The sequence below is a fragment of the Sprattus sprattus genome (genome assembly GCF_963457725.1).
Source record: "Sprattus sprattus genome assembly, chromosome: 1".
In the NCBI taxonomy this organism is placed as follows: Eukaryota; Metazoa; Chordata; class Actinopteri; order Clupeiformes; family Clupeidae; genus Sprattus; species Sprattus sprattus.
The window spans coordinates 27,971,727-27,998,825 of NC_137920.1; the positions used below are offsets into that span (position 1 = coordinate 27,971,727).

Genomic DNA, 27,099 nt, shown 5'->3' on the forward strand with positions numbered 1-27,099 from the left:
GTCTTACTCAAATCAACGTCATAATTTTCAGACTGAGAACTCTCCCCTCTCTGCTACTCTACTGTAGACAGGGAGAGGGAATGCATTCACTTACGCACACACACACACACACACACACACACATTCAGAGACGTCTGGACCTGCTGTCCGTGTGTGGTTGCTCATCAACTTGCGGGTTAAACAGAATTATTAATTCAGCAGCAGTGAGATCAGGATTGTGTCCTTCTAAAGCCTTCAAAAAAATGCTACCGCACACCACGAACCAGGAGTCAGCAAAGCAGCACAAAGTCCCAAAATGGAGGCAGGAGAGGCTGAAGCGCTCCGAGAACATGAAGGGTGAGGACAGGGTTCACCGATACAACGGCATCCTGTACCCCACAGTCATGTGCGCCGGAGAGAACCTGGAGGCCCTCGGCACCCTGGAGGCCAGACGGGAGGACGTGGTGCTCGTGTCCTACCCCAAGAGTGGTGGGTCAAGCCACAAATCAACCGTTTGTCCACTCTATACTCCTACTGCTGAAAAACAAATACACTGCATGTTTTTTTATGATATTTTGCTGACTGGATATATGTTTTGCCGAGGTATATCAAGAGTTTTAATATAATCAACGCATTTGTAGTTGTACCTGCATAGACAGGCATCTTGGAGAATAATAACGTGTCCAATAACATGTATTCCAGGAGCAGGAATGTACCTGTCTTTGGTCGAACAGTTACTTTAACTCAGGACAGGTGATGTCCCACGTTACTTGTCCTCCCTCTAAGTGGTTCTCCACCTGATCAGTCTAGTGCAGTGGTTCTCAACATCACCAGTCTACTGCAGTGGTTCTCAACCTCACCAGTCTAGTGCAGTGGTTCTCAACCTCACCAGTCTAGTGCAGTGGTTCTCACCCTCACCAGTCTAGTGCAGTGGTTCTCACCCTCACCAGTCTAGTGCAGTGGTTCTCAACCTCACCAGTCTAGTGCAGTGATTCTCCACCTGATCAGTCTAGTGCAGTGGTTCTCAACCTCACCAGTCTAGTGCAGTGGTTCTCACCCTCACCAGTCTAGTGCAGTGGTTCTCACCCTCACCAGTCTAGTGCAGTGGTTCTCAACCTCACCAGTCTAGTGCAGTGATTCTCAACAGCACCAGTCTAGTGCAGTGATTCTCACCCTCACCAGTCTAGTGCAGTGGTTCTCAACAGCACCAGTCTAGTGCAGTGGTTCTCCACCTGATCAGTCTAGTGCAGTGGTTCTCCACCTGATCAGTCTAGTGCAGTGGTTCTCAACATCACCAGTCTAGTGCAGTGGTTCTCCACCTGATCAGTCTAGTGCAGTGGTTCTCAACATCACCAGTCTAGTGCAGTGATTCTCAACAGCACCAGTCTAGTGCAGTGGTTCTCAACAGCACCAGTCTAGTGCAGTGGTTCTCAACACCACCAGTCTACTGCAGTGGTTCTCAACATCACCAGTCTAGTGCAGTGGTTCTCCACCTGATCAGTCTAGTGCAGTGGTTCTCAACATCACCAGTCTAGTGCAGTGGTTCTCAACATCACCAGTCTAGTGCAGTGGTTCTCAACATCACCAGTCTAGTGCAGTGGTTCTCCACCTGATCAGTCTAGTGCAGTGGTTCTCAACCTCACCAGTCTAGTGCAGTGGTTCTCCACCTGATCAGTCTAGTGCAGTGGTTCTCATCCTCACCAGTCCAGTGCAGTGGTTCTCACCCTCACCAGTCTAGTGCAGTGGTTCTCACCCTCACCAGTCTAGTGCAGTGGTTCTCAACCTCACCAGTCTAGTGCAGTGATTCTCACCCTCACCAGTCTAGTGCAGTGATTCTCACCCTCACCAGTCTAGTGCAGTGGTTCTCAACCTCACCAGTCTAGTGCAGTGGTTCTCCACCTGATCAGTCTAGTGCAGTGGTTCTCCACCTGATCAGTCTAGTGCAGTGGTTCTCAACATCACCAGTCTAGTGCAGTGGTTCTCCACCTGATCAGTCTAGTGCAGTGGTTCTCAACATCACCAGTCTAGTGCAGTGATTCTCAACAGCACCAGTCTAGTGCAGTGGTTCTCAACAGCACCAGTCTAGTGCAGTGGTTCTCAACACCACCAGTCTACTGCAGTGGTTCTCAACATCACCAGTCTAGTGCAGTGGTTCTCCACCTGATCAGTCTAGTGCAGTGGTTCTCCACCTGATCAGTCTACTGCAGTGGTTCTCAACCTCACCAGTCTAGTGCAGTGGTTCTCCACCTGATCAGTCTAGTGCAGTGGTTCTCAACAGCATCAGTCCAGTGCAGTGGTTCTCAACATCACCAGTCTACTGCAGTGGTTCTCCACCTCACCAGTCTAGTGCAGTGGTTCTCAACATCACCAGTCTAGTGCAGTGGTTCTCAACATCACCAGTCTACTGCAGTGGTTCTCAACATCACCAGTCTAGTGCAGTGGTTCTCCACCTGATCAGTCTAGTGCAGTGGTTCTCAACATCACCAGTCTAGTGCAGTGGTTCTCCACCTGATCAGTCTAGTGCAGTGGTTCTCAACATCACCAGTCTAGTGCAGTGATTCTCAACAGCACCAGTCTAGTGCAGTGGTTCTCCACCTGATCAGTCTAGTGCAGTGGTTCTCAACATCACCAGTCTAGTGCAGTGGTTCTCCACCTGATCAGTCTAGTGCAGTGGTTCTCAACAGCACCAGTCTAGTGCAGTGGTTCTCAACATCACCAGTCTAGTGCAATGGTTCTCAACTTCACCAGTCTAGTGCAGTGGTTCTCAACACCACCAGTCTAGTGCAGTGGTTCTCAACATCACCAGTCTAGTGCAGTGGTTCTCTACCTGATCAGTCTAGTGCAGTGGTTCTCAACATCACCAGTCTAGTGCAGTGGTTCTCAACATCACCAGTCTAGTGCAGTGGTTCTCCACCTGATCAGTCTAGTGCAGTGGTTCTCAACATCACCAGTCTAGTGCAGTGGTTCTCAACATCACCAGTCTAGTGCAGTGGTTCTCAACATCACCAGTCTAGTGCAGTGGTTCTCAACATCACCAGTCTAGTGCAGTGGTTCTCAACATCACCAGTCTAGTGCAGTGGTTCTCAACATCACCAGTCTAGTGCAGTGGTTCTCCACCTGATCAGTCTAGCGCAGTGGTTCTCAACATCACCAGTCTAGTGCAGTGGTTCTCACCCTCACCAGTCTAGTGCAGTGGTTCTCCACCTGATCAGTCTAGTGCAGTGGTTATCCACCTGATCAGTCTAGTGCAGTGATTCTCAACATCACCAGTCTAGTGCAGTGGTTCTCTTCCTGATCAGTCTAGTGCAGTGGTTCTCAACATCACCAGTCTAGTGCAGTGGTTCTCAACATCACCAGTCTAGTGCAGTGGTTCTCCACCTGATCAGTCTAGTGCAGTGGTTCTCAACATCACCAGTCTAGTGCAGTGGTCCTCAACATCACCAGTCTAGTGCAGTGGTTCTCAACATCACCAGTCTAGTGCAGTGGTTCTCAACATCACCAGTCTAGTGCAGTGGTTCTCAACATCACCAGTCTAGTGCAGTGGTTCTCAACATCACCAGTCTAGTGCAGTGGTTCTCCACCTGATCAGTCTAGTGCAGTGGTTCTCAACATCACCAGTCTAGTGCAGTGGTTCTCACCCTCACCAGTCTAGTGCAGTGGTTCTCCACCTGATCAGTCTAGTGCAGTGGTTCTCCACCTGATCAGTCTAGTGCAGTGATTCTCAACTTCACCAGTCTAGTGCAGTGGTTCTCTACCTGATCAGTCTAGTGCAGTGGTTCTCAACATCACCAGTCTAGTGCAGTGGTTCTCACCCTCACCAGTCTAGTGCAGTGGTTCTCCACCTGATCAGTCTAGTGCAGTGGTTCTCCACCTGATCAGTCTAGTGCAGTGATTCTCAACTTCACCAGTCTAGTGCAGTGGTTCTCTACCTGATCAGTCTAGTGCAGTGGTTCTCAACATCACCAGTCTAGTGCAGTGGTTCTCAACATCACCAGTCTAGTGCAGTGGTTCTCCACCTGATCAGTCTAGTGCAGTGGTTCTCAACATCACCAGTCTAGTACAGTGGTTCTCAACATCACCAGTCTAGTGCAGTGGTTCTCAACAGCACCAGTCTAGTGCAGTGGTTCTCAACTTCACCAGTCTAGTGCAGTGATTCTATATCCTGCTCATGGCCTTCCCTGCATGCTTGTCACACTGACTGTCACTGTCACTGTCATATTCACAAGATTAAACTTGCCGGCGGGATTCTTCGATAAGATTAACTAACCTCATTTAGACGATCGAGAGCAGCATGATGAAGCCAGATAGAAGCCATGCAGGGTATGGGGGCTCCAAAAGCAGAACTGAGAGCTTCTAGGCTGACAGAAGAACACTCGGGTGTAGCCGATTTTAATATTCTGGAAGACAAGATACAATCCCAGAGAGTCATTAAACTAAGATCCATGTAGCCAGGGAGATTAACCTTCTTTTTGTGAAGGCAGCTAAATGTGCTGTTAGCAACAATAGTAGCATAAGCAGAACTCAGCTCAAATAAAATAATAATCCTTTGTGTCAATATGCTATAATGACACATAATAATTGTCAGGAAATAATGTTCCTCTCATTGGATGTTTCCAGAAATGATACTCCAGCTGAACCATGTTGAAACTTAATTCCTTGATTACAGAGCCCAGGAAAGAGCCTAGGCTACGTGTGCCTTTGTCTGTGTATAGGCCAGCAGTGCTGAGAAGGATAGGGTCAAAGTAGACCAGTGTACTGTGTGCCTTGTATAGGCCAGCAGTGCCGAGAAGGATAGGGTCAAAGTAGAACAGTGTACTGTCTGCCTTTGTCTGTGTATAGGCCAGCAGTGCTGAGAAGGAACCCTTGCCATTAACCTGATTCTCAATAGCCTACCCCATTACCACACTACATTGGTGGCTGAGCGATGCCAGGGTGTGGACCTCTCCTTTATCACCATGATGAGATTACCATTTGCCAGATCATGGTGACCACATGTTTGGTGTTCACAGCGGCTGCTTATAAAAGGGAAATAGTATAATCAAATGTATCAACAAATACTCTTCTATACTGACACAAGAAGAGAAAAACAAACAACCTAAAAAAGAAAACTCTTCTAACTCTCTATTTTATTGTATCTAGTGATCTAATTTATGGGCGTTATCTCTCTTTGGTCAGTGTCGTCATTGTTAGACAGAGACCAATCACCACTGGGGGTTGACCTCCTGTCACAGCCCGCAGGAAACTCCTGTTTTTACACACAAGCCTTATGACAGTGGGGCGGGAACTCCCCTTTTTACACACACGCCTTACCACAGCGGGGCGGGAACTCCTGCATGCTCTTAAATGCATAAACAAACGCTGTCACGCACTCTGGTGCAAACCAGATACCAGGTTTTCCAGCTGTGTCTGTCTGTGTCTCTGTGTGTGTGTGTGTGTTTAGTCCTCCCACCTCTCCACTCATCTCGGACTGAGGAAAAGACTACACTGAGGAATCGCAGGCAGAGGCAGCAGCAGCAGAAACAACAGTGGCAGTGGAGCCAGGATCGCACACTTTTTCTGTCATTGTAACGTAGCTTTTCCTGAGCCTCTCAGTGAAATGAGCCAAGAGCTAACAGCTGAGGAGAAAGTCCTGAAATGGAGAGAGAGAAGCATGGCCCTGGCACAGAGCCTGACGGACGAGGAGAAAGTCTTCAGGCACAGGGGGATCCTGTACCCCACCATCATGAGCCCCCCGGAGAACCTGGAGGCGCTCGGGACCCTGGAGGCGAGGCAGGAGGACGTGGAGCTGGTGGCCTATCCTAAGTGCGGTGAGCGAAGCTACACGATCAGACTGTTGATTTGTGGGTTGCACAATACTGGAGGGAGGGGAGTGTGTGTGTGTGTGTGTGTGTGTGTGGGGAGGGGGGGGGGGTCACACACATAGTGAGTGCTTCAATCACCAATCCTTTTAGTAAGAGACAGCTCTGTGCAAAAGCTTTAGGCATTTGCCTTCACATAGATTTTTTAAACCTTGTATCGCGTTGAATGCTAAGTTAAAAGTCATGTCATTCATATCATTTTGCATCCTCACTTTACAACATTGTTTCTAACGTGCCTAAAACTTTTGAAAAGTTGCGTTATATACTGTATGTGTAAGTGTACATCCTTCACCCAGACTGACCAAGCACTTATTAATGACCTGATAAACGGGACGTGGAGCAGGAAAATGTGTGTTTGAAAGAGCTGTGGGTAGGGTTAGGGTTATATGTGTGTGTTTGAACATAAATAGCTGTGGGTAGGGTTAGGGTTATATGTGTGTTTGAACATAAAGAGCTGTGGGTAGGGTTAGGGTTATATGTGTGTGTTTGTACATAAATAGCTGTGGGTAGGCTGTGTTAGGAGCAGAACAGAGACCCACTGCATGAGGGAATCCTGGGGGCTTTAACGGAATCATGTGATGCTGCCGTCAGCAGAGGCAGGCGCTATGAACTGCCTCCTGGAATGTAAGGAAGCCCACAGGGACAGGAAGCATTGGGTTACAGACTGTCTTGCATAACTGACCATCTCCTTCTCTTTCCCCCCCCCCCCCTGTTTAATGCCTTTGTGAAACATTGACTAGCTCAGCTGGCCTCTTATGCAACTTGCGACTTATGTACAGTATTGCTCTTAAATCCTGTAAGATATTACGCAAACTAGGTCGATGCTAAATTTAAAGTTAAAATATGTATTGAATGATCACCGGAAGAAAAACATACTTTTCTTTTTCACCCCAGACCTGTAATGTTCTCTGGTGGACTCTAAAGTACTCCACTAATTTGAAATCCTGGGAACTGTTGATGAAAAGAATAGCCTAACCATTAAACAAAAAGGGACAACATTTTTGCTACATGAAGATTAAATAAATAAATAACAATAATGTAATGTTGTAGTTATATTATAATAGATTTAACATAGGACATTTGTTGCATAGTCCTTTATTTTCAGCGCTTATCGCCATTAAAAATGTCCCATGTGCTATCAATAACATTCCTATGATATTACTGTATTAGTATACTATTTAATGTGCAGGTGTTTTTCCCTAAAGGATTTAACTGGACGGTGAGTTTTTTACGTAAGATCATCACTACAGCTACAGGAAAGAAGTTCATAGAAGGCCCTCCTCACATGGAGTTCCTGTCTCCAGAAATGCAAACGGTGTGTACAGAACACCACACAAAGGCCTGCACTAGAGTACCACGAGACACACAATAGTAATATGTTCACCTCAGTAACATTGAACATTGCCAAGGTAATTTTAATAACATTACGTTTGTCTTTGTTTTCACCACAGGACTTGTCAAAAGAGGCGTCTCCAAGACTCATGGCAACTCATCTGCATCCTGATGACATGCATCCTTCTTTTAAGGAAAAGAAGGCAAAGGTTGGGTGTGTTATATTAAATGTATCTCTTACTTGACTAGTAGTTAGGTATTCTCAAATCTAAGTGCGTGCTGGTTCAAGAGAGGAGTCACGGACGGAGCTTCTTTGTAGCAAGATAAGTTTACTTGGTAGTTTGATGATACAATTCAGCCGCCAGTGCAGTGCAGTCAATAATGTTACATCAGGCACCACACCAACGGCTGGAGAACCCGGATTCTGATCTGATACAGACAATGTTCAAACATTTAAAGCCCCAGCCCAGTGATGTCACTCTGGGCCCACAAGACACCCCCCATGATCATGGGATGGTGACATACCGTCTGTCCCCTCTGTACACAGTAGATCACAAGCTTCCACATCAGCACTTCTAGTTTTATCTAGTGTGCCATATGGTATTATGGTGAAATACTGTTGTTGTTCGGTCTTATCTTACCATGGCATAAGTTGCTATTGAGAAACATGCGTAGGATGGTATCCATAATGACTTATGACTCTGGTCATCTGTGGTTATACTTTTCCTGTGTGAACCTTACTCACTGTTCTTTTATATGATATATTGATTTTATCTTACATTCCCCCCTTTGACCTCATTTATGAGGTCAACACTGTATTCAAGCAAGCCACTAAAAAGCCATGTAAGGGTGGGTTCTCATCTTACTGTACACAATTCTATCAACCACCCTCTTTTGGCATTCTAGCACAGCAGAAGCAATTTTTACACCTACAGGCTCTACCCTGTTACTGGGATGGGCCTGTCCCCCCTTACAGGTCATCCGTTTCCCATGACTTGGTGAAACTGCCAGTACTTTTCACTTGAGGTCTCCCTTTCAGTGTCTAAACACCTATTCTTATGAAAAGTAAAAAATACACATGTTTATCTAATTACATACTATATGAGTTGACACTTTAAGAAAAAACATATTGAGGCTTACATTCATTTTAACTATCAATTGGTATTTAACTAGATTGTTCCTGGTATAAACCAACCATAATCTATAAAATCTATAAAATCAACCATTTCTGTAGAGAATAAAGAATAAGGAAAACATACATAGGCATACATCCTGTACTGAAATATGTAATCTTAGCACAAAAGCATTATGAGCGAGCACATTTTAGCAAAAATCATTCCCCCTTTCTCATCTGACTACTCTGCCATTTTCGCCTCCTGTAGTTTCCTCCAATGCTGATCGTCCATGACATCGAAATAGTCGGCTTGCGCCGCCATCTTTGCCTCACATTGCTCTCTCCTAGGCAGACATCTCTGCCACTCTCCATCCTGTAACAGATTCTCATCAAACACATTCTCCTCTCCTTGGTTAAACATTTTACTCAACGCCATTTTGCAGTGACTCAGCATCTGAGCCACCTCAGCAGCATCTGGAATCTGGCATAGTAGTGGTTGCCTATGTGGCAATAAGGTGTGTAGGGGCCTTCAGGTTTTGTCCACTCTACCACTCAACCTGTAAGAGACACTTAAATCCATGTTATTTTCATATATACTTCTAAGATGTTAACACAAAACACTTTCCCTTTCTCTCTCTCTCTCTCTGTGTTCCCTCCTCTCTGCGTGTGTCTTTCTGTCTTGCCCCCTCCTTTTCTACTCTCACAGAGCTCGGAACTTCCTCTTTTTGTCTTACGTTCCTAAATTCTTCATTCTTACTGGTATCAGTGATGAGACCACAACACTTAAACACATCAATATGTCAGTACAATACATCCCCCCTTCTTTTTATTCATAAAAAGAAAAACCCTTGGTGAAGTTTTAGCACAGATACACCCCTATATGTCAAATCTTGTGTTCAGAGGCAGGAATTGACTTCCTCTGATAAGGACAGAGATTCGCACTGCTGATGTACAGCACAGATGCGACCCAAAACCTCTCTGTACAATATGTGTTTTTTACCCTTTTTGGAATAAGACAGAACTAACACAGAAATTTCTAAATTACCTAAGATATAAATCAATCAGTAGTCTCCGTTTTCCTAAGATACAATCAATCAGTAGTCACAGGTTTCCTAAGATAAAATCACGTAGGCCTCAGCTAAATACTAGTAAGAATTGGGCATCTAACTCAGGGGATCACCTCCTATCATAGACCACGATGTAGGCTAATGTACGGGCTAAGAGGGCCAGTCGTCAGTTTACCGCCTCAGGATCTACTCCCAGTTTGAACTTTAAACTATGACTTCAGTGTTTCCCCAGGTAGTTAGGTAGGTCTGCTTCAGGTTTTTTATTATAACCACTCTTATCAGTCTTTTCACTTTTACTTTATTTTGGGCTTGCCTCAGATATTATTTCAATCACTTTATGCAGCCTTCTTTTCTATCACCGGTCTGCCTCAGATATTATTTCAATCACTTTATGCAGCCTGTTCTCTATCACCGGTCTGCCTCAGATATTATTTCAATCACTTTATGCAGCCTGTTCTCTATCACGTATCCCCCCACTATGTGAAACATGCGTAGGATGGTATCCATAATGACTTATTACTCTGGTCATCTGTGGTTATACTTTTCCTGTGTGAACCTTACTCACTGTTCTTTTATATGATATATTGATTTTATCTTACAGGTGTTTGAATCTCTCAGTCTGTCTGTCTCTCCGTCCGTCCGTCCGTCCGTCCGTCTGTCTGGCTATCTGTCTATCTGTTTCTGACTGTCTGTCTGTCTGTCTGTCTGTCTGTTTCTGTCTGTCTGTCTGTCTGTCTGTCTGTCTGTCTGTCTGTCTGTCTGTCTGTCTGTCTGTCTGTCTGTCTGTCTGTCTGCCAGTCTCCCCGTCTGTCTGAAATGGTATACATGCTGTGCCATATTCTTTGAATAGATCTTAGTAGTTTGGGGGAACCCCAAGGCCACACTCATCTCTTTCCATCACTTCATGAATAAGAACCCAGGAGGTGAACTATGACCTCTGACCTTTGAACCTCTTCTCCTCCAGATCCTGGTGGTGTGGAGGAACCCCAAGGACACACTCGTCTCTTTCTTTCACTTCATGAACAAGAACCCAGTGCTGCCCAACGTCGAGTGGGACAAGTTCTTCACAGACTTTATGACTGGAGAAGGTGAGAATAAGAAGAAAATCATAACACGTTGAGATGATGGCAGGCTAGACTCTATTGTTAATCGATGGGTGACTTTGTGAATGATCACGTGACAAAACTACAAGGAATATAAGGACGAATGAAACTGAGTTGAAATCCTTACCTTGATGGTTATCCTGAAGCTCTTTTAAGTAGTCTGTTGTGCTGTGCACTTTTCTTTTGATTGGGCAACGCGCTTGAAATATTACTGTCATGGTTTAAAGCAGCATGTTATCTATCAGAATATTCACCGAATCACTCAGTTTTGGTTGTGGATTATCGCTGCACATGACCTGGGCGTAGAGGACTACTGCATTATAGTGATTGGTTAAACACATTTGTGTATGACTGTTGTTAAGTGTTCTCATTAGTGACCTCCTCTAATAATTAATTGATTGCTTTTCGATGCCGAGAGCCCTGTTACAGCCTCTCACAATCGCTTATTAAGGCGCGGTGTCACTCACACTTAGAACAGACTATCTTCGGATATCATGACTCTCACCAAAGCTCCACTAAAGATGTCTAAATCACCATACAACAAGGACCTCACAGAGGCCCCTTATTATATTCTTTCCTTTAAGGGAAAAGAGGACACTTACCAAGTCAGATTGGTCGTCCGAGCACTGACACCAGCAGGATCTCACCTCCTCCAGAGGCGACCCTGTCTAAGTGACAGCACGGTTCCTGACCAGCTAACGAGATAAGGTGATCAGCTCACTTAGTGGTACTCCAAACAATAAAAGGACTCAGACGAGAGTGGACGAGTTAACAAAATGACCTCTGATGATTTATTGTAATAGAGGCAAACGTGCTCAAAAGCACAAAATAAAGTAAAAACGCTAACTATAGGCTTTGGGCCTTTACAAAAAGTATAAGCTAAGAAATAAGTAAAAAGTGAACAGCAGAATAAAAGTGAGACCCCTCAGCGCGCAAAAGAAGAGCTCAGCCGAAATCCACATTGGACTTGGCTTTTAAACTTTCTCCAACCCCCCTTCCCAACCAGCTGATTTCCTCTTTGGGTCGCCTAGCAACCTAGGTTACACTTGTGACCCCTCCTGCTTCCTGGGTTATCTGGAGGGCCTCTTCCTGTCTGCGTCTGTGACTGCTCAGACAGCCACAGCCTTTTTACATGGCACACACAGAGTATCAAATTTAAGTAGAGCAGCAACCTTACATATTTTATGGTTTGTTTCACACGCTAGTTTCAGAAAGCCCACACACAAATTATATGAATAATATTGCAGAAAACAGGTTCATCAAATTTTACCTTCAAGCAAATCCTTACTCAGAGTATAAAAATATTGCAAAAACACGTTATTAAACTCCACACAAGCAGCACTCAGCGTGGTACGCTGAATATCAATTTCACACAAGATATATGGTTTAAATGACATAAGTCAGGCATAGCAATTTCACACAGAGTATATGTTTTTCAAATGGCATTGAAATCAAGCATGAAGGGCGCACGGTTTATTGGATCACATCATTCTTCACTGTTGATTTGATGACTGTTGATTTGATTCATGGGTCACACTGTATTTGGTTGGTCCCCTGTAGACTGTCTACAGACACTAAGATTATAAACAAACTATCACTCTGTTGACTACAATTTATGGTTATGGTAAGGCGTTTGCCAAGGTGATGTTTAGTAAAAAATTAGAAAAACTGAATTTCTTCAATTTCATTTAATCATTTGTAAAGTCTCTGTAGGGAGACTATCCAAATACAGTGTTACCAGTTTATGTCATAATGTCAACTGCACAATGGGCACAGTGAGCCATAGTATAAATAAGTCAAAACAATGGGCGAAACGTACCACGGATATCAATAATAGCTCTCTGTTACTTTTCACCAGTGCTCTATGGTTCATACTTTGACCACGTTGAAGCCTGGGAGAAACTCTTCAATGACCCGAATGTAATGATGATCACATATGAAGACCTGAAAGAGGTGAGGCGGTACTTATCCATCCTCACAAGTACTCAAAATACATACTTGTCAATATTTAATACAATAATATTTAATGTCAGATAAATGTCAGATACATGTCAGATACATGTCATCACATCACTCAAATATAATCCCTCTGTTCATGTATGTATTCATATGATCATACACACAAACACACACATACTTATTTTCCAATCATTTCCAGGACCTGAGTGGGGGCATCAAGCAGATCTCTCAGTTCTTTGGCTTCCCCCTGACTGAGGAGCAGGTCCAGACCATCTACTCAGAGAGCACCTTCAGTGCTATGAAGGAGAACGCCGTCAAAACCCACGGCCAATTCAGCAACGTGTTATTCCGTAAAGGTGTGTTAGCAAATGCTTATGTTAATGTTCATGCAACTGCTAACAGCTCCGTGAGCAGAGCAAGGTGCTCGCTTCTCAAAGATCTTGGGTTTGATTCCCATGGGACAGTGCAACTGATACACCGTAGCTATGTTCTCATATAACACTGATTCAGCCATAGCAGAAGCTTATTACCAACCACATACATGTATTTCAGGATCTTAAAATTAAATATTAAATATAAGTTAGTTTTATACATTTATTTATCTATATAGGTCTTATGCAATCTATAGAAGTATATGCGACTATAAGCCTGGACTTGAAATTGAACCCTTTGAGCCACCGCCCTTTGACTGATGCCAACTTCATGTACCGTAACATGTATGTTTGTGGCAGGGAAATACTGATATTGTTGGTGACTGGTAAAGAACTACAATAGGGTAATAAGTGAAAGATGTGACCCAATAAGTAATTATTGCATTTGTTTTGCACCAATCACAGCTTGAACACTTCAGATAGCCTCTTTGAGAGGTTTTGTTAAAACATCAGTCTAGACATGAACAGGCCATTGATTGCAGTTGGCTTTTCTTTGTGTTCAGATAAATGGACCTCCAAGTTGTGTGAAGACAGTGATACCTGCATAATTTAGCCAAACAGCAGTCCCAAACCTGCTTATGAGAACTGTTGAGTATCATTGACTCCTGTGTGATTGTGTTGGACAGGTGAGGTGGGTGACTGGAAGAACCACTTCAGTGAGGCCCAGAGCCAGCAGATGGACGAGGAGTTCAACAAGAGACTAGCAGGAACCAAACTGGGAGCCAAACTCAAATACGACTCCTACTGCAAGTAGGGAGAAAATGGATGGATGTTTTAACAGCAGACATTTGCACAGTATTTCTGATAATGATGAGTGCCTTCAGACTATGTATCAGCAATATGAATCTATATTTTAGTTTTCAAAGGTAGTTAAAGGAGGTCCACTCTCCAAGAGTCTTTTAATTTGTATTTCTTGTATATTATTTTTCCAAACAGGGGCATTGTGCTGCAAAAAAAGTATGTTAAAGAAGAGAATAACATATTTGCAGACTATTTGCAGACTTCCTTTCACTTGATTAGATATCCAGTCTAAGCACCCAAACAGATGTTATATATGGGAAGTGCAGGTATCAGCAAATAAATGTATTTGAACTCTTAGAGAGTTGGAAGTTACCCTCAAGTCCAATGTCCACAGCATGTAGGACGCTGCAACAGAACCATCCCTGTAATCATTGTTTTAGTTAAAAGTTAACCACTGTTGTCAAAACCCAACAAATGTGAAGAAATAAAGCTTTCATTTTACTACTAATTTGTAACCGTATTTCACTTGACACATGAATGTGAGGAACATAATGTATGAATGGTTATGATACTTGTTACTCTGAATCAATGTACTTATTTGCATATGGGTCTGTGAGCTGTAAGAAGGAAATATGTTTCTGGTGGTTGATGCAGCAATCAGTCTTTATTCCAGTAAAGAGCAGTAATTAAGCATGTAAAACATACTCTGGACTCAGCTGTGTTCTAGGTCTGAACCACAAGCCTCTCCATATCTAGCCATACATACTGTAAAAGATCTTCTCTTTGCCTGAGATGGTTCTCAATGGCCTACCCCATTCCCATACTACATTGGTGCCAATGGCCTACCCCATTCCCACACTCCATTGGTGCCAATGGCCTACCCCATTCCCACACTCCATTGGTGCCAATGGCCTACCCCATTCCCACACTACATTGGTGCCAATGGCCTACCCCATTCCCATACTAAATTGGTGCCAATGGCCTACCCCATTCCCACACTACATTGGTGCCAATGGCCTACCCCATTCTCACACTACATTGGTGCCAATGGCCTACCCCATTGCCACACTACATTGGTGGCTGAGCAATGCCAGGGTGTGGACCTCTCATTTATCACCATTATGAGATTACCATTTGCCAGATCGTGGTGACCACATGTTTGGTATTCACAGCGGCTGCTTATAATAGGCAAATAATATTACAAAACATATCCACAAATATTCTTCTCTAATGACACAAGAAGTGAAAAACAAACAACATAAGGTAGAAAACTCTTCTCTCACATCTCTAGTTTATTTTATCAAGTGATCTAATTTATGGGCGTTATCTCTCTTTGGTCAGTGTCGTCATTGTTAGAACGAGACCAATCACCACTGGGGGTTGACCTCCTGTCACAGCCCGCAGGAAACTCCCCTTTTTACACACACGCCTTATCACAGCGGGGCGGGAACTCCCCTTTTTACACACACGCCTTATCACAGCGGGGCGGGAACTCCTGCATGCTCTTCAATGCATAAACAAACGCTGTCACGCACTCTGGTGCAAACCAGATACCAGGTTTTCCAGCTGTGTCTGTGTATCTGTGTGTGTGTGTGTGTGTGTGTGTGTGTGTGTGTGTGTGTGTGTGTGTGTGTGTGTGTGTGTGTGTGTGTGTGTGTGTGTGTGTGTGTGTGTGTGTGTGTGTGTGTGTGTGTGTGTGTTAGGTCCTCCCACCTCTCCCCTTATCTCGGACTGAGGAACGACTGCACTGAGGAATCGCAGCAGCAGTGGCAGTGGAGCCAGGATCGAACACTTCACTGTCATTTTAACGTAGCTTTTTCTGAGCCTCTCAGTGAAATGAGCCAAGAGCTAACAGCTGAGGAGAAAGTCCTGAAATGGAGAGAGAGGACCAGGGCCCTGGCGCAGAGCCTGACGGACGAGGAGAAAGTCTACAGGCACAGGGGGATCCTGTACCCCACCATCATGAGCCCCCCGGAGAACCTGGAGGCGCTCGGGACCCTGGAGGCGAGGCAGGAGGACGTGGTGCTGGTGGCCTATCCTAAGTGCGGTGAGCGAAGCTACACGAACATGCTCACATGGTCACACACATAGGCAGTGCTTTAATCACCAATCCTTCTAGTTAGTTACAGCTCTGTGCAAATGGTTTAGGAATTTGTCCTCACACAATTTTTTAAAAACTTGAATCTGTTTTAGTGCGTCTGTATGTATATTTCATTTTTTTTGTATCTAATCTTTTGTAGACACTTTGTATGGCGTTGATTGCTAACTAGCCTACGAAGTAAATAAAAGGCTTCCTGGAAAGTAGAAGCCCACAGGGAACAGGAAGCATTGGGTAACAGACTCTCTTGCATAACTGATTTGTGCACGGTAATGCTCATAAATCATGTAAGAAATTACGTAAGCTAGGTTAATGGTGCAAGAAGTTCAAATACGTAGTGAATGATCACCGGAAGGAAACATACTTTTCTCTTTCACCCCAGACCTGTAATGTTATCTTTTGGACTCCAAAAGTACTCCACTAATTTAAAATCCTGCAAACTGGTGACATAATAATTACCGTGAAATCAACACGGACAACAATTTTGCCACATAAATAAATGTTAGTTACATTATGACAGATTTAAAATACTGTATATGAAATGTCGTGCATAGTACTACAGTGCCATTTAATTTCTGCACTATTCACCATTAAAGACAAGAATGTCCCAAGAATGTCCCAAGTGCTATCAATACCATGCCTATGACATTAGTGTGTGTTAGTATACTATTGAATGTGCAGGTGTTTTTCCCTAAAGGATTTAACTGGTCGGTGAGTGTTTTACATAAGATCATCACTACAGCTACAGGAAAGAAGGTCATAGAAGGCCCTCCTCACATTGAGTTCCTTACTCCAGAAATGCAAACGGTGTGTACGAGCACAGAACCCCACACAAAGGCATGAACTACATAACCATGAGCACAGAACACCACTCAAAGGCCTGCACTAGAGTACCATGAGCACAGAACCCCGCTCTGCACTAGAGTACCATGAGACACACACTAGTAATCTGTTCACCTCAGTAACACTGATCATTGCAAAGATGCTTTTAATAATATTAGGTACGACCATGTTTGTCTTTGTTTTCACCACAGGCCTTGGCAAAAGAGGCGTCTCCAAGACTCATGGCAACTCATCTGCATCCTGATGACATGCATCCTTCTTTTAAGGAAAAGAAGGCAAAAGTAAGGCGTTTGAATCTATCTGTCTATCTGTCTGTCTGTCTGTCTGTCGGTCTGTCTGTCTGTCTGTCTGTCTGTCTGTCTGTCTGTCTGTCTGTCTGTCTGTCTGTTTCTGTCTGTGTGTCTGAATAGATCTTAGTAGTTTGGCCGAACCCCAAGTCCACATTCCTCTCTTTCTATCACTTCATGAACAAGAACCCCGGAGGTGAACTTTGACCTATAACCTATGACCCCTTCTCCTCCAGATGCTGGTGGTGTGGAGGAACCCCAAGGACACACTCGTCTCTTTCTTTCACTTCATGAACAAGAACAATGGGCTGCCCAGCGTCGAGTGGGACAAGTTCTTCGCAGACTTCATGACTGGAGAAGGTGAGAATAAGAAGAAAATCATAACACGTTGAGATGTGTTGGCAGGCTAGACTCTATTGTTAAGCGATGGGTGACTATGTGAATGATCACATGTCAAAACTACTAGGAAGATAAAGATGAATGGGCATTGTGCTTGAAATATTACTATCAGAATATTCTTCAAATCACTTAGTTTTGGTTGTGGCTTATCATTGCACATGACCCAGGCGATAGAGCACTACTGCAGTATAGTGATGGTAGGTTAAGCACATTTGTGTATGACTGTTTTGTGATTTGTTTTATGGGTCACACTCTATTTGGATGGTCCCCTGTAGACTGTCTACAGACACTCAGTTTATAAGCAAACTATCCGCTGAAACTCTGTTAACTACAATGTATCGTTAGGGTTAGGCGTTTGGTTTGATTTAGGTGATGTTCAGTGAACAATTAGAACAATTATTTTCTTAAATTTCTTTAAACCATTTGTAAAGTCTCTGTAGGCGGACTATCCAAATACAGTGTTACCAGTTTATGTCATTATGGCATCTGCACAAATGGGCACAGTTAGCCATAACATAAATTAGTCAAAACAATGGGCGGAACGTACCACAGATATCAATAATAGCTCTATGTTATTTTTCACCAGTGATATATGGTTCATACTTTGATCACGTTGAAGCCTGGGAGAAGCTCTTCAATGACCCGAATGTGAAGATGATCACATATGAAGACCTGAAAGAGGTAAGGCTGTACTTATCCACCTGCACAAGAACACAAAATACATCAATATTTAATACATGTCAAATAAACGTGAGAGGCACGTCATCACATCACTCATATATAATCCATCTGTTCATGTTTGTATTCATATGATCATATGCATGCACACACACACACACACACACACACACACACACACACACACACACACACACACACACACACACACACACACACACACACACACACACACACACACACACATCCTTATTTTCATATAATTCCCAGGACCTGAGTGGGGGCATCAAGGAGATCTCTCAGTTCTTTGGCTTCCCCCTGACTGAGGAGCAGGTCCAGACCATCTCAGCTCAGAGCACCTTTACTGCCATGAAGGAGGATGCCGTCAACACCCATGGCGAATTCAGCAACGTGATATTCCGTAAAGGTGTGTTAGCAAATGCTAATGTTAATGTTCATGCAACAGCTAACAGCACTGTGAGCAGAGCAAGGTGCTAGCTTCTCCAAGATCATGGGGTTTGATTCCCATGGGGCAGTCCAACTGATCCACCGTAGCTATACTTTCATATATATAACACTGATTCAGCCATACTAATAACTTATTACCAACAACATACATTTATTTCAGAATCTAAATATTTCAAGTTAGTTTTATACATGTATCTATAAAGGTCTTATGCAGTCTATACAAGTATATGAGATGATAAGCCTGGACTGGAAATCAAACCCTTCAAGTCACCGCCCATTGACTGATGCTGACTTCATGTACCGGGATATGTACAGTATGTTTGTGGCAGGAACATACGGATATTGTTGTTGATTGGTAAAGAACTACAATAGGGTATTTAGTGTAAGATGTGACCCAATAAGTAATGATTGCATTTGTTTTGCACCAATCACAGCTTGAACACTTCAGATTGCCTCTTTGAGAGGTTTTGTTAAAACAATATGTTGCTGATGACAACAGGCTAGACATGAACAGGCCATTGATTTCAGTTAACCTCTGAGTTGTGTGAAGACAGTAATACGTGCATCATTTAGCCAAACAGCAGTCCCAAACCTGCTTATGAGAACTGTTGAGTATCATTGACTTCTGTGTGATTGTGTTTCACAGGTGAGGTTGGCGACTGGAGGAACCACTTCAGTGAGGCCCAGAGCCAGCAGATGGACGAGGAGTTCAACAAGAGACTAGCAGGAACCAAACTGGGAGCCAAACTCAAATACGACACCTACTGCAAGTAGGGAGATGTTGGATGGATGTGTTAACAGCAGACATTTTGATAGTATCTCTGATCATGAGTGCCTGTCAGATTTTGTATCAGCACTATGAAGCTATATGTTTGTTTTCAAAGGAGGTCCATTCTCCAAAAATCTTTTCATTTGTATTTCTTGTATATTATTTTTCAACAACATGGGCATTGTGCTCCTTAAAAAAGAAGCATATTTAAGAAAAGAAAAAATATATTTGTAGACTTTTTGCAGACTTCTATTTACTTGATTAGATATCCAGTCTAAGCACCCAAAGATACATTATCTATGGGAAGAACAAGTATCAACAAATACACGTATTTGAGCTCTTAAAGAGTTGGAGTTAAACTCAAGGCAAATGTTTACAGCGCGTAGGACGCTGCAAAAGAACTATCCCTGTAATAGTTGTTTTAGTTAAAAGTTTAGCACTGCTGTCAAACCCAAACAAACATGAAAAAAATAAAGCTGCCAATTTACTAATAATTTGTAACCTCATTTCACTTGACACGTGAATGTGAAAAGAATGTGTGAATGGTTATGATGCTCGTGACGCAGAACATACTTATGTGCTTGTGTCTGTGTGCTGTAAGAAAAAAAAGATGTTTCTTGTGGTTGTGTCACGGAACGTATGGACTCAGACAGGCGTTTCGGGTGAAGCAGAATTTATTGAGGGATACAGCCAGGGCACGGGGAATAGGACACAAACAGGGCGAGGTAAACACAAGGGAAACACAATCACACTCTGGAATTGCACAAAACACATTGTCATTGTCGAATCAGTCAATTTGCCAAAGTGTTGCATTTTATGGCCCGCCCTTTTTTGGGGCGAATAGGAAATCACCCCAGATCTCTCTCATTGACTCTCATGTTAAATCAATTTTTTCAAAACAGGGTTGTGGTCGAAAACTTAGAAAGCTGTCTTGATCCTTGTCAATTTATCTTCAGTACACCGACATAAAGGAGGTTCTTTCAAAGAGCGAATCAAGTTGTTGCACTGAACGTTAGCCATCTTGACACAATGTGACTTGATGAAAGCCGTGTGATGTCCTTACACGCAATTAAAGCTAAGGTCCGGGACGCGATCTGGCACTCCGCGCCTGGGCGAGACTCTCCACTTTGTGAATGAGGCGCACCTCACCTAGGACTCGATCTGGCACTCGTCGCCTGGGGGAGACGCTCCACCCTGTGAATGAGGCGCGCCTCACCTAGGACGCGATCTGGCACTCCGCGCCGCATTGCATAGAGGCAGGGGCCCGGGCGCACATGAGACTCTTATTAAAGATCTTAGCCTACTATAAACGTTGTTGAGACTCGCACTAAAGATCTTACTCATTCTCACAGAGACAAAACAAAAAGCTACACGGTCATTTATCTGTGTGATGTCACATATGTGCACCAGTGTTGTCAATCACATGTGGGCGGCAATGTTTTGTCAAAGATAATCTGTAACTTGTGGAAGTTGTATTGTTAAACGGTGAGTACTTTGGTAGATTAAAGTATAAACTTTTAATACAAATGCTAGTACAACTTCTTTACGTTATCTGTAAGGTTGTGAGTGTGCAGTGGTAATGTAAGTTGGATTCGTAAAATGTATTTTAGGAAATAAATGACATTGCTTGACGTGTAGCTATTTGTCTCTGTTTTGTTACCGACTATCAACTTAATAAAAATCTCAACAACGTTTATAGTAGGCTACGTGTATTGTTTTTTCTCTGTGAGAATGAGTAAGATCTTTAGTAAGAGTCTCAACAACGTTTATAGTAGGCTAAGATCTTTAAAAAGAGTCTCATCGACGCGGAGTGCCAGATCACGTCCTAGGTGAGGCGCGCCTCATTCACAAAGTGGAGCGTCTCGCCCAGGCGAGGAGTGCCAGATCGCGTCCTAGTCCTTACCTTGCAATTACGTATGATGAAAGCACGGTGGGGATAGCCCTCCCGGAAGCCATAGAGATTGCAATGAGAGCCCTGTGGCGGCGGTTACAAACATGAAAAAAAAGGATACGGAACCACTGACATGGGCCCGTCATAATAGCCTGCACCTGGCCCCGTGGTTACTTCGTTACGCCACTGAATAGCCCAAATCTGAATGTTCTGCTATACCAAATTGTGAGAAAACTGAAAATTCAGAAAAAGTATTTCCTGTATTTTAAAAATACAAAATACATGTATTGTATTTTGTTACATTTTCTGGCAACAGTATTTTGTATTTTATTTTGATACATTTATTTGAGGGGTATTTTGTATTTTGTATCAAAATACATGTTGATGTATTTTTGCCCATCTCTGTATGTAAGGAGTGAAACAAGTGTATGTGATTGTGTGATTGGGAGACGTGAATGCAGTGCAGCTGGGACGTTGAACAAGACTGATGACATGCAGCTGGCAGTGTGAGTGACAGTGAGTTTGCTGAAGGGGGCGTGGCCAGAGCGGAGCTAAGCAGAGACGTGACGGGTTGATGCAGCAATCAGTCTTTATTCCAGTAAAGAGCAGTAATGAATCATGTGAGACCTACTCTGGATTCAGCTGTGTACTGGGTCTGACCCACAAGCCCCTCCATCTCTAGCCATTTATACTGTTTAAGATACCCCTGGGCTCTTACTATCATCTGAAATATCACGGTATGTCGCAACAAACCTTTGTTCTAAACAGAATATTCAGTATGGAATGGGAATAAGCCAATATCGGACAAAGGCCATCATGTAAACGTACAGTGTCAGACACAGAGGTGTCAGCGTTCCTGCAGTGATCAAATACTCAAAATCTATTCATGAGGCTAAGAGAATCTTGACCATGTGGTCAAGTCCAGAATACACATGAGAGCTATCAACTTCCAATGTTTCTTCAAATAACACTACAATTACAACTAGGGATGAGATATATTGAATTATTGACTATGGAATATAAACTAACTCCTAATTCCTGCTACTATGAATAATTACGCTTCTCTTACTCTCTACTCTTTGCCTGAGCTGGTTCTCAATGGCCTACACCATTACCATTCTGCATTGGTGGTTGTCGCCTACACCTCAGTTTGCTTCCTGACTCCAGGTGTCAGAGCAGTGCAGGGTTTGGACCTCTCCATTATCACCATGATAAGAAGACCATTTGGCAGCCAGTGGTTGGCAACAAATAGAGTAATTTTTTTTTTTTTGCCTCCTCTCAAACTCAGGGCTTGAAGCTAATTGTTTTTGGAGGTTAAAGATAAAAGTGACATACACTTCCAAATAATATAATAAAATGTATCCACAAATATCTTTCTGTAATGGCACAAGAAGTGAAAAAAACAACATAAGGAAAAAAACATTTCTTTCACATCTCTATTTTATTTTATCTAGTGATCTTATTTATGGCCGTTATCGCTCTTTGACCAGTGTCGTCATTGTTAGATTGTTTTTACACACACGCCTTATCACAGCGGGGCGGGAACTCCTGAATGCTTATAAATGCATAAACAAACGCTGTCACGCACTCTGGTGCAAACCAGATACCAGGTTTTCCAGTTGTGTCTGTCTGTGTCTCTGTGTGTGTGTGTGTGTGTGTGTGTGTGTTAGGTCCTCCCACCTCTCCCCTCATCTCGGACTGAGGAAAAGACTACACTGAGGAATCGCAGGCAGAGGCAGCAGCAGCAGGAACAGCAGTGGCAGTGGAGCCAGGATTGCACACTTCACTGGCATTTTAACGTAGCTTTTCCTGAGCCTCTCAGTGAAATGAGCCAAGAGCTAACAGCTGAGGAGAAAGTCCTGAAATGGAGAGAGAGAAGCATGGCACTGGCGCAGAGCCTGACGGACGAGGAGAAAGTCTTCAGGCACAGGGGGATCCTGTACCCCACCATCATGAGCCCCCCGGAGAACCTGGAGGCGCTCGGGACCCTGGAGGCGAGGCAGGAGGACGTGGTGCTGGTGGCCTATCCTAAGTGCGGTGAGTGAAGCTACACCATCAGACTGTTGATTTGTGGGTTGGACGTGGTGCTGGTGGCCGTCAACAGAGGCTTGCACAATGAACTGCCTCCTGGAATGTAAGGAAGCCCACAGGGGACAGGAAGCATTGGGTTACAGACTCTCTTGCATAACTGACCATTTCTTTCTCTTTTTTTGCCCCCTTGTTGAATGCCTTTGTTAAACATTGACTAGCTCAGCTGGCCTCTTATGCAACTTGCGACTTATGTACAGTATTGCTCATAAATCCTGTAAGATATTACTAATTATATTACACAAACTAGTTTGATAGTAAAAGCAGTTCAAATATGTAGTGAAAGATCACTGGAGTAAAAACATCCTTTTCTCTTTCACACCAGACTTGTAATGTTCTCTGGTCTAAATTACTCCACTCATTTGAAATCCTGGAAACTGTTGATGAAAAGAATAACCATGAAACGAACAGGGACAACATTTTTGCCACATGAAGATTAAATAAATTAATTACAATAATGTGATGTTTTTGATGTTACATTATGATAGATTTAACAAATAGGAAATGTGTTGCATAGTACTACAGTGTTAGGTTCCGTAGGGAAAAAGAGACCCAATAGCAGACCAAAATTGCGGGCAAAAGTCTTGTCTTTATTTGTCCACAAATGATACTCAAAAAGGCTCAAAAGTCAAAACATAAAAGATGCAAAAAGTCAAAGTCAAAAAGGTAACTCACAAAAGATCCAAAAACCAAAGCAGGCAGAGCAAAAGAGAAAAAATACAAAAAAACAAGAACTTCTCACGCCGGCAGATAATCAGGGAAAGCAGAAGAGTTAAACTCTAGTATCCAGGTCAGACAGACAGAGTCTTTCATACAGACTTTAAGTGACGATCAGACAGGGTAACAAAGGTCAGACTGAACTTAAATACAGGAAGGGAGACATGTAATTGGTGGGGAGCAAACAAGTGGCAGGAGAAACTAATCAAGACAATGAGTGAACTGATTAACGGACAGATGTGGTAAATGGTGACAGGGAAATCCAGGAAGTGTCGGAGGGCAGGTGGGGGCGGAGTCTTAGAACAAAACAGAAAACACATGGCATAACAAAAACACAAGGAGCACATGTCAAAACAAACTCAGGGAAACACACGGCAAACAACACACACAAGAAACACACGACAAAACAGGCGAACACAAAATGTAAAGAGCAGGATCCTGACATACAGTGAAATTATTTTCTGCACTAATCGCCATTAAAAATGTCCCAATAACATTCCTATGATATTACTGTATAAGTATACTATTGAATATGCAGGTGTTTTACCCTAAAGGATTTAACTGGTCGGTGGGTGTTTTACATAAGATCATCACTACAGCTACAGGAAAGAAGTTCATAGACGGCCCTCCTCACATTGAGTTCCTGTCTCCAGAAATTCAAATGGTGCGTACAAGCACAGAACCCCACACAAAGGCCTGCACTAGAGAACCATGAGACACACCATAGTGATTGGTTCACCTCAGTAACATTGATCATTGCAAAGATGCTTTTAATAATATGAGGTTTTTTTTTGTTTTTATTTTTTCTCCACAGGCCTTGGCAAAAGAGGCTTCTCCAAGACTCATGGCAACTCATCTGCATCCTGATGAGATGCATCCTTCTTTTAAGGAAAAGAAGGCAAAGGTTGGGTGTTTGAATCTATCTATCTATCTATCTATCTATATATTTATCTATCTATCTATCTGTGTCTGTCTGGCTGTCAGCCCTTTGTCTGTCTGTCTTTCTTTCTTTCTTTCCTTTGTCTGTCTGTCTATCTATCTGCAATATTCTTTGAATAGACCTTAGTAGTTTGGGGGAACCCCAAGGCCACACTCATCTCTTTCCATCACTTCATGAACAAGAACCCAGGAGGTGAACTATGACCTCTGACCTTTGAACCTCTTCTCCTCCAGATGCTGGTGGTGTGGAGGAACCCCAAGGACACACTCGTCTCTTTCTTTCACTTCATGAACAAGAACCCAGTGCTGCCCAACGTCGAGTGGGACAAGTTCTTCACAGACTTCATGACTGGAGAAGGTGAGAATAAGAAGAAAATCACATTGAGATGTGATGGCAGGCTAGAATCTATTGTTAAACGATGGGTGACTATGTGAATGATCACGTGTCAAAACTACAAGGAAGATAAAGACGAATGGAACTGAGTTTAAATCCTCACCTTGATCTCTTGAAGATTTTGTAAGTAGTTGTTGTGCTGTGCACTTTTCTTTTGATTGGGCATCGTGCTTGAAATATTACTTTCATGGTTTAAAGCAACATTTATCAGATATCTATATCTATATCTATCTATATCTATCAGAATATTCACCGAATAACTCAGTTTTGGTTGTGGCTTATGATTGCACATGACCTGGGCGATAGAACAAAATGTACTACGGATATCAATAATAGCTCTCTGTTATTTTTCAACAGTGATCTATGGTTCATACTTTGACCACGTTGAAGCCTGGGAGAAGCTCTTCAATGACTCGAATGTAATGATGATCACATATGAACACCTGAAAGAGGTAAGGCGGTACTAACTTATCCACCCACACAAGTACACACAGTACATCAATATTTAATACATTTCAGATAAATGTCAGATACACGTCATCACATCACTCATATATAATCCATCTGTTCATGTATGTATTCATATAATTATATGTATACACACACACACAGTCACACACACATACACACACATCCTTATTTTCATATCATTCCCAGGACCTGAGTGAGGGCATCAAGGAGATCTCTCAGTTCTTTGGCTTCCCCCTGACAGAGGAGCAGGTCCAGACCATCTCAGCTCAAAGCACCTTCAATGCCATGAAAGAGGGTGCTGTCAACACCCTTGGCAAATTCAGCAACGTGTTATTCCGTAAAGGTGTGTTAGCAAATGATAATGTTAATGTTCATGCTAAGTGCTAACAGCTCGGTGAGCAGAGCAAGGTGCTAGCTTCTCCAAGATCATGGGGTTGATTCCCATGGTTCAGTTCAACTGATACACCGTAGCTATGTTCTCATATAACACTGATTCAGCCATAGCATCAGCTTATTACCAACCACATTCATGTATTTCAGGATCTAAATATTTCAAGTTAGTTTTATACATTTATGTATCTATAAAGGTCTTATGCAGTTGGCTTTTCTTTGTGTTCAGATAAATGGACCTCTGAGTTGTGTGAATACAGTGATACGGGCATAATTTAGCCAAACAGCAGTCCCAAACCTGCTTATGAGAACTGTTGAGTATCATTGACTCCTGTGTGATTGTGTTTCGCAGGTGAGGTGGGCGACTGGAAGAACCACTTCAGTGAGGCCCAGAGCCAGCAGATGGACGAGGAGTTCAACAAGAGACTAGCAGGAACCAAACTGGGAGCCAAACTCAAATACGACACCTACTGCAAGTAGGGAGATGTTGGATGGATGTGTTAACAGCAGAATTTGTATAGTATTTCTGATAATGATGAGTACCTGTCAGAATGTGTATCAGCAATATGAAGCGATATGTTTGTTTTCAAAGGAGGTCAACTCCAAAAAAATATTAATTTGTATTGATTTAACATTATTTAAAAAAAAGCATATTACAGAAAAGAAAAAATTATATTTGCAGACTATCTTTCACTTGATTATATATCCAGTCTAAGCAACCAAACAGACGTTATTTTTGGGAGGAGCAGGTATCAGCACATGAATGTACTTGAACTCTTAAAGAGTTGGAGTTAAACTCAAGTCCAATTTCTACAGCACATAAGACGCTGCAACAGAACTATCCTTGTAATAGTTGTTTTAGTTAAAAGTTATCCACTGCTGTCCAACCCAAACAAACGTGAAAAAATAAAGCTGCCAATTTACTAATCATTTGTAACCTCATTTCACTTGACACGTGAATGTGAAGAACAGAATGTATAAATGGTTATGATGCTCGTGATGCAGAACAAATGTACGTATCTGTGTGCTGTAAGAAAACAAGATGTTTCTTGTGGTTGTGTCACGGAACGTATGGACTAAGAC

The 27,099-nt window shown here is 43.0% G+C and overlaps 2 protein-coding genes across 2 annotated transcripts; both read left to right on the plus strand.

Moving 5' to 3' along the window:
- The first annotated feature begins 5,417 nt into the window (after positions 1 to 5,417).
- Positions 5,418 to 19,502, plus strand: LOC308368939 (uncharacterized protein). The gene is made up of 15 exons (XM_080843238.1): positions 5,418 to 5,786; positions 7,043 to 7,152; positions 7,289 to 7,378; positions 10,315 to 10,438; positions 12,312 to 12,406; positions 12,612 to 12,768; positions 13,470 to 13,593; positions 14,926 to 14,935; positions 15,208 to 15,631; positions 16,380 to 16,489; positions 16,717 to 16,806; positions 17,049 to 17,172; positions 17,798 to 17,892; positions 18,160 to 18,316; positions 19,004 to 19,502. The coding sequence occupies exons 1-15, from the start codon at positions 5,576 to 5,578 to the stop codon at positions 19,129 to 19,131; spliced, it is 2,049 nt and encodes a 682-aa protein (XP_080699364.1). The 5' UTR covers positions 5,418 to 5,575; the 3' UTR covers positions 19,132 to 19,502.
- Positions 19,503 to 22,843: 3,341 nt separating this feature from the next.
- LOC308373730 (sulfotransferase 6B1-like) lies at positions 22,844 to 26,892 on the plus strand (the record flags this gene model as incomplete). Its single annotated transcript, XM_080849357.1, has 7 exons — positions 22,844 to 23,054; positions 24,377 to 24,486; positions 24,637 to 24,726; positions 24,996 to 25,119; positions 25,513 to 25,607; positions 25,813 to 25,969; positions 26,369 to 26,892. 7 exons carry the CDS (start codon positions 22,844 to 22,846, stop codon positions 26,494 to 26,496), a joined length of 915 nt encoding a protein of 304 aa, XP_080705483.1. The 3' UTR covers positions 26,497 to 26,892.
- Positions 26,893 to 27,099: the final 207 nt, after the last annotated feature.

Bases quoted from the DNA above. Each gene is read 5' to 3' on its own strand.
- LOC308368939 (XM_080843238.1), top strand. From the start codon at position 5,576: ATGAGCCAAGAGCTAACAGCTGAGGAGAAAGTCCTGAAATGGAGAGAG. The intron at 15,632-16,379 runs GTGAGCGAAGCT...TTTTCCCTAAAG, and splicing joins GGTGGCCTATCCTAAGTGCG to GATTTAACTGGTCGGTGAGT. The intron at 17,893-18,159 runs GTAAGGCTGTAC...TATAATTCCCAG, and splicing joins CATATGAAGACCTGAAAGAG to GACCTGAGTGGGGGCATCAA.